Source organism: Atractosteus spatula, chromosome 5 (assembly GCF_055471065.1).
Source record: "Atractosteus spatula isolate fAtrSpa1 chromosome 5, fAtrSpa1.hap1, whole genome shotgun sequence".
Classification (NCBI taxonomy): Eukaryota; Metazoa; Chordata; class Actinopteri; order Semionotiformes; family Lepisosteidae; genus Atractosteus; species Atractosteus spatula.
Window position 1 is genome coordinate 53,140,483 of NC_142710.1, and position 20,830 is coordinate 53,161,312.

At 37.3% G+C, this 20,830-nt stretch overlaps 1 protein-coding gene across 2 annotated transcripts in view; it reads left to right on the plus strand.

Annotated features, from left to right (window-relative positions):
- The first annotated feature begins 1,091 nt into the window (after positions 1–1,091).
- The window catches only part of LOC148835254 (semaphorin-3F-like), a 105,627-nt gene continuing 85,888 nt past the window's right edge, over positions 1,092–20,830 (plus strand). The window contains exons 1-2 of one of the 2 annotated variants that reach the window (XM_088916113.1): positions 1,092–1,451; positions 7,327–7,482. In XM_088916113.1, the coding sequence (XP_088772239.1) occupies positions 7,368–7,482 (115 nt within the window). In that variant the 5' untranslated portion in view covers positions 1,092–1,451; positions 7,327–7,367. The remainder of the gene's footprint in view (positions 1,452–7,326; positions 7,483–20,830) is intronic. The other variant, XM_088916114.1, reaches the window with a different exon arrangement.

The window sequence follows — 20,830 nt, forward strand, 5'->3', positions numbered from 1 at the left end:
ATTTTAATAGCATTCATTAGGAGTTTGGGTTTGCTGAAAGTTTTCCTTAATAACCTTATTTGGTTAATTTAACTATGGCAAAATGTTATTTTATGTGTATACACTAGATAAACAAGGATATACAGCATATAATCTTTGCTGAACATGTCATAGCATAATCAGAAATTGCCCATCTTAGGTTTCTTCTACAACTAGGGTTTGCCATTGCAAAGAGTTTATGCTTCGCTGATGTGTGTGGTAGGTTGTGAAACACACAAAGAAGTACAAACGAACTTCAGAAAAGTTCCAAGTTAGGATTGTTTGAAACATGTTACTAAGCCTTTACTAACCCAGGATGTCATGCATTGACTTCTGTTGGAAATGGTTTCCCATTTTCTCAAAATATAAGGATATTTAGGAATTAAATTAAAAGAAATTTAGCTTATGGTAGCAAACTACCAGTCTGTTGAAAATATTTGCTGTAAGTCTGGTTCCTGATCAGTTCCTCAGCTGTTCCAATAGATGAGCACATCCTTTGTGTTCTTCATACGGATTTGTTTTCATTTTAAAAAGAGTTCACAGAGAGGACTGTAAATGATATTTAACTGTCAGAATAGAGAATGCTTCGTTTTTTCCCTCTAAAATGCTGGAGTTGTCTTCAAAGAAATCACATCACTGAATCCCAAGAGAGGGGAGAGCCCGAGGCCACCAGCAGTAATAGTCCTTAATGAGATCTGAATACTGGTGCCATGATTAGAAAAATGGAACGTATTTTTAAAAAATAGAAAAGAACTACAAATGTTTAACTCACCATGCGGGAACTTTTTTGTATGAACAGCAATGTAGACAGCATGACTGAATATGTATTTTTTTTCTTTTATAATTGACACAAATCTGCATGAATTACGTCTGCTTCTGTAAATGTTCCGATATCTTTTGCGTTATGAATATTTCCGAGCGGAATATGTGTTCTTGCTCTGGTGGAACTTGGCCTTTTTTCCTTGCCCACATTGCACTTTGGGAGGCGGGGTCGGAGGCGGTGGCAGCAAAGGTAAATCTCCGCCTTAGAGGCGTGTTAAACGCAAATAAGTGCATTGCATCCACCTGCCAGCACAGTTTTCCTGCAGTCAGGAGCTCGTACAGCGACTCGAATGCGGCCGAAGTGTTCAGGGTACTTAAAAGAACGAGGGATAATACTTCAAGTCTTCTTTTCTACGGATTGCAGTCCTGGGAACACCTTCCAACCTGGACACTCAACAGCTTAGCATATGAACAAGTTGGATTTTATACGACAAACCACCGACAGAAACAAGAACAGGCACAGCAAAAAAAGGAGCTCAGGTGTTTCTTAAGGATTTACGCGTATTCTCAGTTCCTGGTTGGGAAAACACATTATTGTGGATGCTGCCGTTTGCTTTATAAATGACTTTAGATTGGAAATAAAGCACTTTGTGACTGGCAATAGGAATCAGGTAACATGATCATTTTGCACTTAAGTATGTAGTTTAACACAAGTTTTTGATCTATGGCTATTTTTTTTCGTTGCTTATTGCTTTGCAAAAGCTGTAATTGTACATTTAAGTATAAAAACACGGAATGTCATACCATGTGCTTTAGGTTGTGTCAGACTTTGGTAAATATTGTCAGATTTCGATAACTGTGAAATCTCCATATGTACTAGTTTCCTCGAAGAAAGCTGATATATGTTTGTATATGAAGGTTGATATGTGTTTAAAAACGCAGCGGAAGGTGACCATATTACAGAAATATGATTTACAAATAATAAAATTAATGCACATAAACGCTATGACGCAAAACATGTCAGTAAAAGTAATTCATGTTCAAGATTTGTAGCAGTTTAACTGTTGGTTATAGTCATTGCTTCTTAGAAGTGTACTTTGAAGCGGAGAGCAGTTCTGAGAATATTTGTGATTTGGAATTAATGGCAACAGTTAAAAGATAATACAGTGCGAAGCTATTTGCTGTTTAAACACAAGATAACTCAAAATAGATATTTTGTGTGTAGGCCTTTATCATACACATATGTCTACGTGGTTGAAATCGAGACCTTTTTTGTTTTAAGCTGTAACCCTTCGTATAGATAGTTTTATGTCTCTATGATCGAAAATTTAGAACACCAACTCTGGCTTTCACTGGGGAAGGTTAACATATTTAACACAAAGGCTCAACTGGGACTGTTAAAGCAGTTTTAGTTTTCACTGGCCAACATCTTAGTAGAATGATTACCCATAAATGTGGTTTCTCATACCTCTTTAAAAAAATCAGTGCGTGCCAGCTCATGATTCAGCCTGAAATAGGTGTGCGACAAGAAGGGTCGTCTGTTAATGACATTTAATTCTGATTCTTTACTTTTAAGCATTTTACATTTTGTTCATTTTTGTTGCGCAAAATAAGACATTTTATTTCTTGGTTGCCAGATAATTTGGTCCTGCTCTCTTTACTATGTTGGCGCTGCGATATTTCCGAACATTAGAATTAACCTTAGGTTTTCTGTGCTTTGGAATCGGATGCACACCCAAGCTGCTAACCCAGCGGAGACTAAGAGAAGATACTGTATGTGTTCATTTATATCGCCTTATTTAGATTTTAGCCTCAATGTGTAAAAGATTTCTTTAAATAAGTGGCATAATTCTGCCAGCTTTGTTTTATTTATTTTTATTTCGTCGTCAGTTCATTTACACAAAATGAAAATAATTTAAAACGTGCTTTTGTTCCTCATTCGGTGATGCGTCGAATCGGGGAAACCGCTATGATACAGTAGAGCTCTGAAGCTTGAATAGCTCCAGTAGGCTGCTGGTATAGAAATGTGCTAGTTTATTTTTTCTCCAAGTTATCTGTTAAGATAAAAGGAGGAGAATGTGGGCACAAGGTTTAGAGTTTTTAGTTTTAAAGGCGCAGATCCTTTACCATGTGAGGTGCAATACTAGTTCGGGAGTTCACGCTCCCTCCAAATGAGAGTTCACGCTCCCTTCGGCTTTACCTGGAGCTTTCTGCGAGGAACATGATCTTCTGCCTAATGTTCGTGCTTGACCCGATAGCCCGCTGACCCGCGTTTACAAGCGGAACAAGACCGTGCCAGGGAAGTTTTAATGGCTAAAAGCAGGTCTTAAAGTAGACTATATTTCCGTGAGTACCATAAATCATAGACGATACAATATAAAATGCCCGTGCCAAGCCCGAAACTCAACAGACAACCTTACTACCACAAGCGAAATTAGGCTTCAGGAGCTTTTTTGAAAGTCAAGTTTCTGTGCATGATTACTTTCAAGAATTCCAAATCACTCAGCACCGGGCATTCTCCTGCATGAGTTATGCAATGAACATCTTTTAATCAAGTTTGTTTGCAAAATAAAATCCATATTGGTTCCTGACAGTCTAGTTTTGCAGAACTATTGATTAATGGTTAAGACACAAAAATGTTGTCAGTAGAGCTCACGTTTTACGTCCGTAAAGCAAATCTTACTGTAAATGTTCGCAGTGTATGTGATTTTTAAAAGAATAATAATGGAATGTTATCGCAATCTGCCCAAAATTTGCTAAGCTGATTTTAATTAACTAGTTCCCGTCTGGAAGTGGTGGCTGACCTCAAATGAATGGTTGGTTAGCCTGTTACACTTCGATTACCTCAAAAAGATAATCTTTCTCCATATGTTTAAGAAACAAAATATATCTTATATTTGAGAACACACAGAACGCCAATTGAAAATGAATGATTTTAAGTTAAACACAAATACATTCGCCCGCAAAGAAATAACGGAGTGGTCAACTACATTTTTCCGTTTATTGTGCACAGCTGAATAAATGGAAATCTGTTTCGCTCTATCTCAAAAAGTTACCTTGTATATTCCTCAAAAAAATCTTCAAAGAATTAGGCATCGGAGCACACACAATAAAAAGATAAATTTAAACACGATGAAAATGGGTTTTATAATCAATTGCAAACAAATAAAATGCCATGTTTTCGGATTATTTTACATAAAATGCAGATGGTTATGGCTACAAAAAATGTATTTGGGAAAGGAAACTTTCAGTATGTATTCGGAATTAATCATAATAAGTTATGTTTATTTCGTTACCAGTGTCAAGTTCTTTCAATTGTAAATGTGAGTTATTATGTTTTTAAGGTTGTTTTTCAACAGCTGACTCCGTTTAATCCCCACTTGTGGCGGAAACCACAAAGACTTTACAGTGTGTAATTTGCATGTAAAACAAATAGCCGGCTAGTAGAATATTTGTTTATATTGTAGCATCATAGACATCACTTATTAATCAATTGGAGTTGATGTATCAACGCCTTTCCTAATTATGACAATTAAATAATTTACATGCTAAAATTAAAAAAAATATATAATGAAAAGGCAAAATAAAGGCTTACAGAAATACAGTATTATGTAGTTTTACTGTGTATGTCAGTGTTCCCGGGAGCGTGTATTTATCATTTGGCTTAGAGGACAATCGATTGTTTTAAAACTTTTCCTTTATGTTCGGTGTTTAATTAGGCGAACCTGTCGGTTTTCTTCCCTTGAACAGAGTGCTAGCCTACTGCCTAGTTTGTAGTAGCTGTATTAAGAATCTGAATTTCCAGACACAGAAAAATCTTGCTTTAGCATTCAGTTTACTGTAGGGAATGTTATTGTACTAGCTGAAGAAAATATCTTAAGAGATTTGGGAGCAAATTTAAGGAGGCGTGTGTGGGGTTTTTTTTTGCCTATAGTTTATTCTACAGAAGATATTGTCATCAAGTTGCTTGCTTGAAAGATCCCGGTGTCAAAACGTCTCCTCCCCTTTCCTACCGCAAATAAATTCTCTTTTTCTCTGCGTAATCCGATCCCAGTTACAACGTTGAGCCTTACTGTCACTGTTTAGATCAAATTAATCAGTTTCATATGACTAAGATAAGGATTGTGAATGCTTGAATCGTATTGACATAGAACATTGTTAAAAAAATGAACTTGGGTTATGACATACCTTCCACGATCTAGGAATTCTTGTACTTTTTCACTCCCTTTAAAATCCCTTTAATGCTCCATTATTACTTGTGGAGAAAAAATTACGAAGACTAAGCACTGTATTCTGAATCTAGTCATACCTGCCTTTTATGTACATGGGTTTTAACTATCTCGTTTGATTTTAATTCTTTTTGCACTGCATGCAAACATTTTTTCGGGAATCTTTGTTGCTTCCCAGGACCAGAAAAACAAAAATAGTGATGCGTCTACAAAAATACCCCAGGAAATTGTATTAGCTGCCTCTGTAGGTGCAATAACCATTTTATATTGGCCTAATAATTAGACCGACTTTACCAAAATCCTTTCTAAGAGAACATAGAGATGGAAGTACGGTAATGTTGTGTGCTTTTTAGGATTGTGTATAGTGTAAACAAGCATTTCAAAAGCTCTGCAGAGTCCTAGGATGAATGTTGTAGCATGTTCCTTACTAGGGATTAACAGAATGCAGGGCACGGTGCATGTTTTCCTGTGAGATCTTTGCAGGAGGTGACCACAACCAGTTGCCGAAACCCTGCTGAGGTTTAAATGTCAAGCAGTGAGGGGGCTGGCTGCCACTTGATTGAGTGAGCGGGGGGGTTGCCTGGCATCTCCAAGGATAAGCCCATGTGAGAAGGCTACACCCCCCCCCCCCTTCAAAAGCTGAATCAGGGTTTTTAGTGTTCACAAATCTTTCCAGAGCAGAGGCGTTGTGGTCTTTGTTAGAGGTATCCTTCTTGCAGTTATAAAGGTAGAGGCCACAAAAGCATGCATGAGCAGAGATCTTGAACAAATCCCCGTTGAAGAACTGGTGCTAGAAGAGGCGTAGGAAGAAAAGGGAGGCACAGAGAAGCAGAAAGAGAGTGAGGAGGCCAAGAAAAGCGTCCTGAGCAACTTCTGTTCTCTGCCACATTTCAGGAGCTCACCATCCATACAAACTTACTCTTCATTATGAATTTTACGACCAAGCACATACCTTCTTTGAACTCAGCCTTTACTTGAAAGGAAAATGGCATGACACTGTAATCATTGGAGGCAGTTGTTTGCTGTACATTTTCCTCTTTGAAGATCCTTTGTTGGTTCCTGCTGTTTTGTCGGTATGTGCCTGACCCAATAAAGAAGAATGTAGATTTTCCCTTTGTCCCAAAGAATGTGCTGTGTTATGGAATTCAGTTGATGAAATTCAAACAAAAGGAAATGGCAAAGTAGAGCTTGCCACGAATTGGGAATTGTTTACTAACGCAAACTGGTTGATGCTGATTTTTCTCTTCCATCAAAAGTCAGGATTTTCAATGGTTTATTTGTAAATCTCATCAACACTCAAAAGCTTGTGTGTGAAATGAGGAATGGCTATAATTTGTGGATTGTTGGTGATATAGAACATGGACCCACTCTTTCCAGAAGAGTGGAATGGATCAGAGCTGTAAGGTCATTCTAATGTTTCTGTACTCTCCATCCTTACATTGAACCATATGGCTTGCATCAGCATATAAACAGCATGGGATCAGACTTTACATTTGTAATATGTGTTTGTAATGTCCTATATGCAATTAACGTTATTGCAGAAAATTTCTACTGGCTGTGTGCAATCACTCAGCATACTTTAAAGTACTGTTCTTTAAACTTCAGTTCAAATCACAGCGCAGTGTTGTCAAATGGGCTCCATATGTGTTATTTTGCGGAACACGCAGCAGTTTTGACTACAGCACACAAAGATTCGTCTTGTGAGGATAGACACCAAATGTTGCTTTGTTTCTCTAGATCTTAAATGGTGATTTTATACACTGTTAATTAGACTTTAAGCAGCCTTTTGTGGATAATGCATACGCCATAGCTGAGCATAAAACAATTTGCAATTTGCAAGCATTCATGCCATTATGCCTGTTGCTATGGGGGCTCTTAAAACATTAAGGATCATCTGTAGGTATTGTTCTTAATATCTTCTAAAATATACATTTAAATCTCCATTTTAGACTATATATCACTGTTTTTAAAGAAATATAAACCAAGACAGATTTATTAGATAACTATTGTTGCAGTGGAAAACTACAGACCTTTAGCACGTAAACTAATTGTCTTCTCAAGGTCTGTCCTCAGGACAGATTTAACTGTCAATATGGCTTAGCTGAATGATAGAAAGAGAACACTTTTCCTAAGAATATGAATGTTTCTGCATAGGTAAATTATTGGTTAAGTTATTATTTTTTCTAATAGCTCTTAAACATTCATCTTCAAGATCTGGCACTGTCATTGGCCCAGAAGGTAATGCTGGCGGTATTGGAGAGAAATGCATTTATAATATGTGCTAGAGAATTAATGAAGGCCTGCTTTCCTTCCTCAGGGACCTGGGAGATTTTCACTGTGACTGGAAACAGACAGACCATGGTAGTGCACAGCCTCCTCTGGCTGGTGAAGAGCCTCCTGGTTCTCTCCGTCTGGGCACTGAGATCCAGCAGCCAGTCACTTTCAGCCCCGAGAGTGTACCTCTCCTTCAAAGGTAAGGGATATTCAGTGTCCCACATTCTGTTTTCTTCTCTTTCTGCTTGCCCTTAATCTAATGTGGCGTAATACAACACTAACTAATTGTTCATGCCAGTCCCCTGTAAACTTTGAGATCTATTTCAGGCTTTCTTGAAGTAGTTTTACCTTTTCTGTAATTCCGTTATTCTGTTCTATGTGTTCTACTTTGCATAATGTAGGAGCTCTTTGGAATTTTTTTCCCATTTTAGGTTTTTGGACACATGGGTCTGAAAATACTTCTCAAAGCTTAGTGAAAGTAGGGGAAGGACAGAGGGAAATACAATTACTGTACTTCTGTGCCAATGGTAAAAAGGAATGAGTGTGCCACTAGTTTGTTTCCCCCTGTTAACATCCTCCTGGCACTACATTTTAACAAATCATTTTCAAAGCAATTTTTGGCGGGGGAGTCTAATTCTCTAATTGTTTAGTAATCTAAAGAGAACTTATAGTAAACTGCATCATATTAAGTAAAAGTTAAGTAGTCAGGAATTAGTATATTAAATTGGGAAAAAAAACACCTCTGTTGGCAAATTGACAGTTTTTAAGTATTTTGTTAAGTATAATTTTATTATTTCTGAGGAGTAATGAAGGGAACTGCTCTTTGCTTAGCATTATCATGGGTTATAACTAAAACTAAAGATGTTTTGAAATTAATGTCAAAATTCATTTTATGGAAGTAAGTAGTATACAGTAAATCTTAAATGAACCGCATGAATTTAATGGTGTCAAGTTTTCACTCAAAGTTATTATCCATTATTATTATATTATGTATAGCAGCCTAGCACTTGTGCAGGATTACAAGGTTAGCTGGTAGAGAGAGTTGCACATTGCCTGAATCAGTAGAAAGTGTTACTTTTCACTAAGTCTGAAAGATCAAACTTTTGACGAGCAGTCTAAAATGAGCAAGTGTTAAATGACAAGTTTTTCTCATCAGAGCAAAATGTGACATAATAATGTGCTGTTACACTTCACAACTGACGGGGTTTCCCCTTCTTTCCTCCATAATCAAGTGTGATTTCACAGTTCACTGGACATGAAGGCAGAGTGCTTTGGTTTAATTTGCTCTTTCCTTGTGGCTTTAGACTATTTTATTTTTTTTTTTCAGCAAATCAAAAGATTCAGAATCATACTTTAGCAGCTCTTGAGATTCTCTGCCACTTTGCTGTTCACCTAATAATCCTGAACATGAATAGTCAATCATTGTTTCTTTGGAATGCTACAACCTACGCCCTTTAAAAAAAAAGAACATTCCTTTCTGGTCCTTTCACAAAGACAGGAGCCTTAATCTAAATGGTTTCACGTGAAATTATTCGAAAATAATAAGAGCCTGTTCTCATGAAACTGAGAAAACAGGTTAATTTTATGAACAGAGGCTTTAAAACAAGAAGAGAGCGACCAAATAAACATTTGGCAGTCAATACACATTATAGGTGAAAGGTCCAAACCCATTTCAATACAGGAAAAGGAAAGTGGGAATGGAAACTTCGTCAATGGGCAATGGTGGCAAGTGGTTATGATTAAAGAGTTTGTCTATGGTTTAAGAAGTTTTTATTAGATGTAATCACCCATGTCCACATCTATCCTTTGCTTCCTGTAATTTTAACTAAACCTCCTTGAGCAGCATGAATTAGTGTCACATTCTCAAGACCATAAATAGGAATTTCATAGTGCTGGCCATCACTGGGAGACAAACAAAAAAACCTCGCCTTTTGAATTGCAAGTGTGCAAACACATTTGGACATCATGGAGGAAAAAGGCAAAACAATGTCAAAGGGGGGAGTTCTGCAAAAAATCTTTTGTTCATCGATTTCATTGATTTCTGACTTAACTACATTGTTTTTTCTTACTACAGTTGGGTTCAACAGTCCTAGATTTGTTCTTTCAGTGCAGTTCTCTCTTTTAAATTCGTTTTTGAAAGTTCTGACATATGATGAGGGTCATTCATATAACCTATGAGCTTCTGATTCATAAGTATTATGTAGTCTAATTACTGTGACAGAAGGCAGTACTGTCAAAATACCCCTATTCTCTTTCATGCATACAGTAAAAGTGACTCTTAAACAATTTAATGATGGTAAAAGGCATTTACTTTCATGGAAAATGCCACATACTCAACAGCTGATGGCAGGTGTATAGGCTTGTCAATAAGAAAAAAATAATGTTGTTCTATGCTTGATTGATGTTGGCAACTGACTTGATCATTTTGATCATTTCTGTAGACACCAGCTAACTTGACTGGGATAGTTAAAGTTGCTGTCAGGAGAAAAATGGATTCATAAATTCTTTCAACCCAGTTTTATTAGTTATAAAAGTATTTTGTTTGTCAAGACAAAGTCTTCAGCTCAACAGGCATAATAGTTTTACATTTTTGCCAAACCCAGAACAGGGAAGCAGAGAGCAGAAGCTAGGAGTTTACATGCTTGCATAATTTCCCTGTATTTCTGTGCTAATTTCTGTTACAGAAATCTGGGAGATTATATTCTGGAATAGGCATATTGTCAATGTTTATATATGATTTAATTTTCGGTGTTTGCATTAGCCATCGCAGTATATACATCTATTATTGTTTTTGAGATGAGCTAGATTTCCCTCCTTTTATATATTTTTGATTAATCTGCCTGTAATTTTAAATTGAGAATACAAGCTTTGATATCTTTCAGAATTAAGCTTTGTTTCTCATAGTGAATTTCAAGTTTTTCTTCTTTTTATATAATCTATCATTGTATTAGTTAATACTGTTTCCATTTCAGTCACAGAGGTGGACCAGGTTAATGTCTAGATGTGGCTCTCTCATGGTGTTGAAAGACTTCTTGATATCCTGCTTCTCTATCATGAAACAATCATGATAAGAGTGGACCACTACTTTACTATAATGCACGGCTAAGTCCTTCATATTTTTGCTCACTTTTTTTACTTCTGTATTTCATGAACAAAATATAATATTGTTGTACCAACCTGTATATCCCTATGGTGAACAAGGATAAATAATGGAGTCTGCCTGTGTTTCACTCACATTTTTCAAATCATCTGTCAGTGGTCTCGGCATTGATCCCTTTTCAACATTGAGCCCTTCTCAGCATTGATCAAGTCAAATGGTTTTTCTCTTTTACCGACATGTCTGATAATTTACGTCTGTGTTTTCTTAAATGTTATTAAACAGAGAATTAGATCTTCCTCTGTCCCTGTCATATTAATTTGAATTCCACAAGCTTTTTCCACAGCACACTTTTCCATCAGCTTGGCAGGCAGAGTTACACACTTTCCTCTAAAGTAGTGCCTTCTATTGTTTGCTTGTAACTTTCCAAGATCTTCCTGTTCTCTTTAACTTGCCATGAGTGCTGTAACATTATTTATCCAAATGGCAACTACGTGAATGAGTTAAAAAAAGGTGTCACTGTTTTAACAGGGTGGCATGAATACAACAACCTATTTTTGTTAACCACTCCCACTGTGTTGGATTTATTGGTGCGTGTGCTGGGAAATATGTGTCTTTATCCCATGATGTTTTAATATTTTCTAAAGTTGAAAGGACAGAATTTTCCATTGTTGGCATGCTGCCCATAACGCTTCTGTATAGCCATGGTATCTGTTGTGGGCAATTAGTTTTAAGAGCTCTCTCCTGGGTGTGCACACTGCAGTAATGCTTGAGCTTTGGATGAACTGTTAGCAAATTGTACTTGACTTAGAACAGTATTTTCCAGTCGTGCTCTCACATGTAGAGTTTCTACTATATTCTGCTTTTCATTTAGGCATAAGCAACAAACTAAAAATTAAATGATATATACTTACAGTATGTACATTTACCATTTTTCCTGTTAGTGGTGTCTCGCTAGTATCTCTAAGTTGAAGTTCAACTCCAAACTTTTAACATAATGTGTAATAACTAGTAACATTCTGTAATAACAGGGCAAATGTCTGATTGAAAAGATGTCTTGTTTAAATCTGTTGCTGATCTGTTAGTCAACCCTGAGGTTATAACCTTGACCTCTAATACAAGAAGCACTTACTAACAGTAGGTACTATTAAATAGATCTGGCCATCCATTATAAGCTGCACTTCCTCATTTAAAATAAATATAAATTGTTTATTATTCAAACCCTATTATTTCCCTTTTGTTTTGATAAAAACATTCCCTGTCATTGTGTTTTCCCTGATGGAGACTTGCAACATACTTCAAACGTAGAAAAAACATTTAAATTTTATTTCCATTTTAGAGGAAGTGGTGATGTTGTACAGAGATACTTGGGGGAAAAAAGAATTGTGTAACTTTTGTTCCCTGAAGACGGCCAAGTATTAAACATAGCTGAAATACTTTTAATGAACTGTGTATAAGCAGCTCATAAGTTGGATGCTCAGAATGGTTTTGTTTTGGGAAATATCGCTACCTCTATTCTTAAGGTCATCATAAAACGTTAAGGTTGTAAGTTAAAGCGGATGTAGGAAACTAATTTTACACTTATATTTTGGGTTTTTTCTATGCGTTTCTGGAGTCTGGACTCTAGTCTCTGCAGATTTTACACTGGGATAAAAAGCACTTTGAAAGTTGTCCTGATAGTGTAGTAATGTTTAAGTTCCTAGAGTTATTTTATACATGTTTATACCAAGAAATTTCTAAAACACAAGGGCAAACCACAGCCACACCACATTTGACATATTACAGTATTCTTTGGGGCATAAAATAGATCCTCGGACTACATAATAGAAATAATTTTTTGTATGGTGTTTAGAATTGAAATGTATATTAAAATAAGTATGTTGCTAGAAACAGTAGTGGAAAGGGTTAGGTGCCCTTCACATTCCATCCAACACAAAACACGTTTACTGCTCAGTATTGACTGCAGTGCTTATTTAAGAAAGTTTCTGTTGCATAGCAGATTGAACTATGAGCTAATAGGCTTGAAGAAAGGACTTTGTCCTGGCTTATCTCTTCTCAGACTGTGGCAGTACACAGAAAAGAAAACTTCACGAAAGTCAGGAAGCATAAACTGAGCTCTGGACAAGCAGTCTAACTGGAATCCTTAGTAATCAATACCTCACTGCTTGGGGGGGTACTGGCGCTAACTAAGGTAACATGAGCTTCTGTGAATAATCAATTCACTTTTCTAGAGAGGGATGGGATAGTTGTTTTATAGTTAAAGATGTGTAACACTAAAGCCTGGTCAACAATGAAAGTCAAACAACATATCCTGGATTGATCAAGAACACTGACCAAGCTGAAATCCCTCTGAGGATTTTTACACAAGTCCAAAGACGCAAATATGTTTTGTCTTTGCTTTTAAATCCACATCCTGCCATAGTTCCCACATTTGCCTCAAATCACAACCCTACATGTACAGAAAGAAGCTGTTTACCTATTGAGCAATCAGCTAAAGAATTACTCCAACTTCACTGTTTCAAATTTTATGTAAGTGATTTTCGTCAGTTTAAGGATAGTGAAAGGAAATTGAACTCCCCAGTTTAATTAGATAAATAAATTAGATGTGTATAAATAAATATTCATACATAATTCTCTTTAGATCCACTTAGCAATGGGAAATGTTTATAGTACAGAATGGATTATGCTGGAATGGATTATGAATTTTGCCAGTATACTGTAGCTATTGAACCTGCAAACTCAGACAGTCCCCTCACATTTTTCTAAAGCATGCAGTCATTTCCTGAAAAGATTTTTATGTATATTTCATTTCAGTTCTCTGAATGCAGATATGTTCTGCACTGTATTTTACAGAATAGTAATTTATTTAAAAGAAGAATCTTAACCACAACCTTCCTTATCAGTTAAAGCATAGGCCTTCTGTTCCAATTAAGAAGTTTAAATAACATACAGGTGTGTTGTGAAAAGTATCCAGAGTGTTTTAAAATAGCCTTGAAGTTATGTTTGCCAAGAACATTATCTAGAGCAAGCAGTAAGGAATGTGTCTGGTGAAGAATTTTGATAGTAATTAGTGCACAGAGGCCCAGTTTATATAGGCTAAGTAAGCAAAATGTGAATATACTCCTAACTCCCTCCTTATCTCTAACTCATCTGGCATCCTGCTCCCTTCTTGCTCTTTACCATACCTGTTGTTTGCTGAAGTATAATATTCTGCTAAGCTGCCCTGTTACCTTCATATACAGTCAGCATATGACAACAAGTATTCTCTACATTAAGAAGGTGCTTTTATTAATGTGGTGGTTCTAATTTATACACATGATCAACTCACTATTGGACATTAGGGATGGCAATGACATCATGGATAACTCTACAATCAAATCCATTGTCTGTAAAACTCAAGACAGATGTCAGAGTCAGAGGAATGCCAATATCTTGTACAGTGACCTCTAGCATCAGTGATGTGCTGGTATCGTTGTCTTGTGCTGCTAATCAAATTTTGGAAGTAGTGGTGAGGAAGCCTTTGTCAGTTGTAGAGAAATCTGGAACTCATCTAGGTTCCTGGGTTGGAAAGTACAAACAATTCAGGATATTTGCATTTGCCAGACTTAAGATTTGTAAACCTCAGGCCAGTCCATACTTTAAATAGTTTGTTCATCCAGGATAACAGCTCCTTCACAATGTAGACTAGAATTTAAATTCATCATCCAACAAATTAAAGTTAGGGTCTTAATGGCATCTGACAATACAGTTATGAAGTTAAGCATCTCGCAGCTTTCAGTGCAGTAAAATACATATATATACAAGAGTTTTGTCTAAACCTGTTCCTTTTTTTCTAGGTAAATATAAGTACTATAATTGATCCCCATTCTATAGCTGTCAGGCTTTGCAAAATTATGGCCCAGAAATCTGACTCTTCAAGTCTTTGATATCCTGTCTAATTGGACCATATAGAAATAGGGCTCACCTTTGAAGAGAACTTTCCTCCAATAATCAATTTCCTTTAGTGTTTGATTACAAATGAGTTCTTTTCTGAATAACAGCACACAAAATAAACTGGACTTGCTGATACTGGCCATGCACACTACTGCCTGTGTCCATTATGATGTTAAGATGTTGAAGAAGTGATTGTTCTGACTAACACTTCCCTGGTCTGATTTACCATGGCTATATCAATCTTCATTATTGGTGATACACTTGAATTGTGATATGAACAGGTATGTTTAAAATTTTGCACCAAAGGTCTTTTACACATTGTCACCAGTGAATCATCCAGATGTGATATCGAACTTACCATTTCAATCAAATTGAACATTTGGTATTTTCATTTATGTCATCTTTGGATATCTCAGATCAGAAGTTAAGTAAGAAGCTGCAAAGTTCATCCTTGTAATGTCTGAGAAAAGCGAGCAATATAGGTTGAATACTCAGTTGTAAGTGGATGAGGCTCTTTAGGGGAAAAGGAGAGGTCTTAAACTTTTTAAAGAAGCCTTCCTTGGTTCCATTTTGAAGCAGATGGATTTCTTCAAGAATTTAAAGATTTATTGATTATTTTAGCTTATAAAGTAGACTTCCATGTCTGTATACTGTATGCAATTCTTCTCTTGGCAAGGTTATATTGGACACTGTGGGTTTTTTCAGTTGTAACAAAACACAAAATATCGATTTTTTTGCAAGCAGAAATAAGGTAGACTGAACCATGCCTTTTGACTTGAAGTACAGAAAAATAGAAGAGTGCTGCATATGAAACAATTTCATTTGCTTGAGATTTATTACCTGTGTTCTCTGTTGATTTCTTTTTAATGACTCAATAGTTTTCAATAGTGTACCCAAGAAGAATGCTTGAACAATTAGTAAGGTGTAAAAGCTGGAATAATACATGACAAATAGCATTTCCTGACATTCCAAACAGTAAGTGATTATTCAAATAAATGAAGTATGAAGACAATCCTGTTCTTTAACAATCAGATCACATTAATTCACATTCAGTGGACAATCTAGTGAATTAGTGGCCACATCATATGGGAAACCTGGACTTTGTGGTTATTAATGTTACCACAGAGCACGTGCTATAAAGCAGATTCTCCACCTTAACACGATGCCTTGCCATATCATTCTAAGCTCTCCCTTATGCTTCACATCTGCCTACTTGCAGCAATATGGAAGCATGCTACGAATTTTATCTGTGAGCCTAATTGCAACCTACTTTCACCCAAGGTGAAGGTCCGGATCCTGCACTGGAATCAGTCAAACAAGAGGTAACTGCACCCAGTCAAGGATGTGAGATGTATTCCAGTAATACTTTAACACAGCTGACCTGTACTTATAACTGTTTTTCCTGCTTTGGATTATTTATTTTGCTGGGGGGTCCAAATGGAGTGACAGAGATGGTTATATGGTTTTAGCTGAAAATGGTGGCAGTGCTAGCTAAGGGTGTTCCAGGTTTGCCTTTTTTAATTGTGTTTAGAATCAGTTAGATTAGATATCTAAAATTTAGATTATGAAAGTTATGTATTGATATGATTGATATGATTTTCAGGATAAATTAAAACTGTGTTCACTTCATGTATTTTTATAGCTATTTATTTTAAGTAATTGCTCCTGAAAACCTGCATCTATTTTAACAGTTGATCCTACTTATTCTAATTCACTTAATTCATTGTTCATTTCAAAGTTAATTTTCACAATTAATCTGAATGCAGTGGTTTGTGGTGCCTCTACGTTTGAAGGTTTTTTTTCTCTCAGTTTGAACTGTTTAGAAGAGTAGACTGATAGATAGCCTTGTCCTCACACAGTCATATTCTTGCTGCCAAGGGCCAAGGTGGTGATGAATTGTCAGTTACAGACAAGCTGCAAAGGAGGAGGAATAGTAGATGAACAGAGGCAGGATCTGATATCCTTGTAATAGAGACGGCAGCAGAACTGTTTGACGCAGTTGAAGTGATCTTTGTTTAGGAGCCGGTCAGTTCTGAGGAATGGATTTTAATCGATGAAGAGAGTAAAGTTTATCTCTTGCCAGTCTCCCAAAAGGGTTTTAATTGCATTTGTTTATCAGGATTGTTGACACTGGAGCCTGAACTAAGTGCCTTGGCAAGATTCAGCAAGAGCTCAGAGTTACAGGAGAGTCAATGGGGGGTTGAAATGTTATCCACGGGACCCTGGTGAGAGAACAGAGTAACACAGACTCACTGGTAACATTTCAATTACCATCTCATTTCTTCCCATGCTACTATAAACTATGAGCTTCCTTCAGCCCAGTTGAATAATATCATTATATCCAGGTTAAGTATTAACCGCCCTCATGCTCTCAAAAGGAAATCTGGTACCTAATATGTAGAAGCAACCCATCATAATTATGAATTTAAGTTTAAGTCTGTTGGCCCATTTTAATGCGTTTCTTTCTGCTATATAGCAGAAGTTACTTTAAGTTTAGATCAGGTACAAAAGTCCTATTGCTCCATTTTACCTATGAATTAAGCTAGGCTCGATTTGCATGTCTGAGATGCTGATACCGATCCATTATTGCTTCTTTTCTTTGTGAAGGATGCTAATCATTCAAATATGTTCTTGCTACTACCAAGTACAGTACTATTGTGAGCAATTTTATACATTGATTGCAGTGTGTAAAGATCAGAAACAGCTACTTTTTCCACCTTCCAGTTTTGTTTAGCTATCACATCTTATTGGAACACAGAGACCAATTTTACTTATCGCAATTTAGCAAGAAATAATAACTCAAAATTAGTCAAACGCTTGACAAACACTTTGGAGAAGCCCCAGACCGCAATCACTCCCAGCGGCAATTATGCAAAAAAAAAACTTTTCTTGACTAATAAGAAAAACTCTGAATCACCCTTTTTTTAATATGGTGGTTAACCAGGAAAGAAAACACAGAAGGGCTGTGGTGGTTTAGAAGGACCCAACATATTGGACTCAATACTTCGTTGGGAGTACAGGGAGGAAGAAGTGTCAAGCTCCCGAAAATAAGTGTCATTCGCATAAAGCTTACTTCAGGGTACAGAAGAAAGACTGTCTCTGTTTTGTCAGGAACCATGATAGAATGAAAGGAGAATAAGTGCTCTAACCATTTTATCGGAGAGATATAAAATCACCAATCCTTTTAGCTGCAGGGACCTGCTTTTCCAAAATGGTTAATCCTCCACTGAAGAGCTCATGGCCTAAAGATGGAACTAATTCTGTGTACAGGAGATTTGACTTACAGTAGTTCCTTTTGTAAATAATGAGCTTAATTTTGTTTCACAAATATAAACTTAATTGTGTTTTGTTTTTTTTTGCCTGGAGCATAACAACATAAGCTACTGATGAATAGAAGCCATTTGGCCCATCTAGCTTTCATTGTAAAAACTCAGAGCAGGTCACATTCATTTTGGCATAGTCCTTCTTGCAGAACTGTAGAAGTGTAGAAATCACATTTTAATGCTCACTTTGAGAACAAATAAGTAAAAAAAAATCTGTATTAATTATCACATGTCCCTGATCCATTTACAGTATGTCACCAGTCTGTTACTGATCAGTCCAGATTGGATTTCTGTGCATTAGCTGGTTTTAGGCATGCATGCTTGTACGCATGTCTAGATGTGTATATATGCCCCTCGAAGGCTGCTGTTAAGAGCTTTCATTTGACCTTTGAATTTCCCTACATTCCATCAGTGCTTTAACATGGACAACAGAGTCACATTACCATTGAAAGTGCGTGTGCGTCTAAAATCCTCTGAAAGAAATACAGTTCATTTCTCCAGTCGCTTGGGTGGTCTGTCACTTCATTAAGCCAGTGGTGGTTCGGTATTGGGATTCTCAAAGGAGCTGAAGAGAAGCATGGCCACGCTTGGTTTTCTCACAGTACTGGAGCCGGCACGGCACAGCTGGGAGAGAGGTGGCAGGGAAACACTTGGAAAAACTGAATCAAATCTGAAACAACGCAAAGAACCGATTATAGCTTCATGGCCTGTGTCCAGCTCATATAGAAACTGAGTAGTAACAACAGTGCTGGGTGGTTAGTAGGAGCCTCCTCTTTTTGTCATTCCCTCTCTTTCTGTTTCTTTTTCCTCCCAAGTCCTTTGGATCAGTGCAGCTGAAAGCTGCAGTATGCTAGCAGGAAATGTAAGGCTCACAGCTCTGCACCACCCGCAGCTCCACAGGGATCCTCATTGCTGAATTGGGAAACTTGGAGAAGAGAAACGAAAGGTGACAGCGCGCAGTCTAAATATAGTCTCTTGCTGTCTCTGACATGCCGTTTCCTTGTGCATCACTGTATGGAGCAGCTCTTACATGCTTGTTGACAAGAGTGAAGCAATGAAAGCACTAATGTCAGAAGTTTCAAATTCTTTGTCAAGCAAGGCAGCACTGTACCGTTTTAGAACTGGAAGCAGGATGTAAGGTTTCTAAAGTTAGCTACTGTCAGACTTTCACCTGTGGACATACCTATGGATTCAGTTAATAACCCTGCTGTTGTCGCACTTTTATTGACACTCGTATTGTTCCTCTACCATACCTGCAGCATGGACAGTTATTAATCTCTGCTGCTGCTTTTGTTGGTCTTTCTCTTTTTATGTACAAAGATCCAGTGGCAGTTATTCAAAATTGCAGAGTTTGAAGGGAGGATTCGCTCTGGATTGCTGTAAATGCCCCTTCGAAACCTTCAGTTTTTTTTATTTTAGGGTAATAACAAAGAAGAAAAAATTAAAAGCAGAGAAGTGGTTACTAACGGGCGTGCAGCAGCAACGTTTTAAAGTTGATAACAAGATGAACATCTAATGGAATACTTAATCATTCTGTGGTGTGTCTCAAAGGAGAAGAAACAACACACGTTCCAAATGAAATAGATTTTTTTTTCAATTTGTACTCATTGCCAAAACGCTCCTTTGGAACAGGCAAAGGGGTGGGTCTTAGGAGTTTAAGACAATTGAATCCGCCTGGCTATGTTTTAAGGCTTCTAATTAGAGGCAGATTATTTCTAACAAAGCAAAAGTTAAAATGCAGTATTCTCTCCTTGGCACAAAAACCTCCTCTTTTCTTAGTAACCAACCTACAGCACATCTCTACTAATAATCAATTACTAAAAGGCTGAAATCCATCTGGACCTTATTTCTTTGATAATATCTGGGGAGGTATAATTTAAGCCAGAGGGTTTTTTTAGAGGTCTAGAAGGAAAGTAGAGAAATAGTGTGCCTGTTATAGATGAACCTATGAATGGAATGGCTTGGCTCCAGTGAAGGTACAGTAGCTGCTGTAGATGTCTGAATAGTCCTAACCCTGGTCCTGGAAACAAAACAAACCTGGAGTTTAGTGCACAGAATAAATATATACATGGAACAAGGAATATGTTCGAATGATGCACAATATCTTCCATCCATCCATTGTCTAACCACTTAATCGTGGTGAGGGTCACTGTTGTAACAGGCTGTGAGCAGAGCAGACCACACTTCCCTTTCCCCACCAACTGTCTCCAGCAAATCCTGGGAGATTTCCAAGTGCTCCCAGGCCAGCTGAGAGATATGATCCCTCCAGCATGTCCTGAACTGTACAAGGGTCTCTTCCCAGTGGGGCGTGGCCAGTACACCTCAGGAGGAACCTGGGGGGCATCCACACCAGATACCCAAACCCCCTCAACTGGCTCCTCTCAACCCAGAGGAGAAGTGACTCTACTTCGAGCTGCTCCCAGACTGACGATCTCCTCGCTCTGTCACAGAAAGTACACCCAGCAGGCCTATGGAGAAACCTCATTTCCGCTGCTTGTGCCCAGGATCTTATTTTTTCAGTCATTACCAAAAGCTTGTGACCATTCTATAGGGGAGGATGGGGACAACACAATGACACATTTAAGATGTAATAGTTTGTAAAGCTATTGGTATTTAGTGTATTGACAACTAATGATTTGGATTTGAAGCGTTGGGTTGTAAGAATAGACATGTTATCGGACAATCGGACAGAAGAGGCATCCTGGCGTGAAAATGAATTTTGCAGACACCTGTGAGATTACGTGAAGTGCAGCCTGAAGAATCTCTTATGACAGGTTCATTTTAATTTGCTAACGATATTGCCAAGGATTTAGAACACCAAATAGTGTGTACAGGTCTGTCATTTTTACTTTAGAGAGCCAGTGAAGGATTACATCTTCTCTCTTGAGTGCACAATCGACTATTCCCACAGCATGATGCTGATCATTGCTGAATTAGGTTGCAATCTTTTGTATCTAGAGATCATCCTGTTGGTGTCTCCAGGCCTGTCAGTGCATTCAGGCCACACCTTTGAAATGAATCATAAGATAAAAATAAGATTTAAGATTGAAAAGCCTTTTTTAAAGCAGGCCAATCCAGAAAAACTGGAAGACTGACTTGGCAGTAAGGAACAGCAGAGGGTTTAATAGGAGAGTCATGTTCTTAAATAATAGAAACTACACCATGATACTGAAGGTCTTAAAAATCCAAAGCCA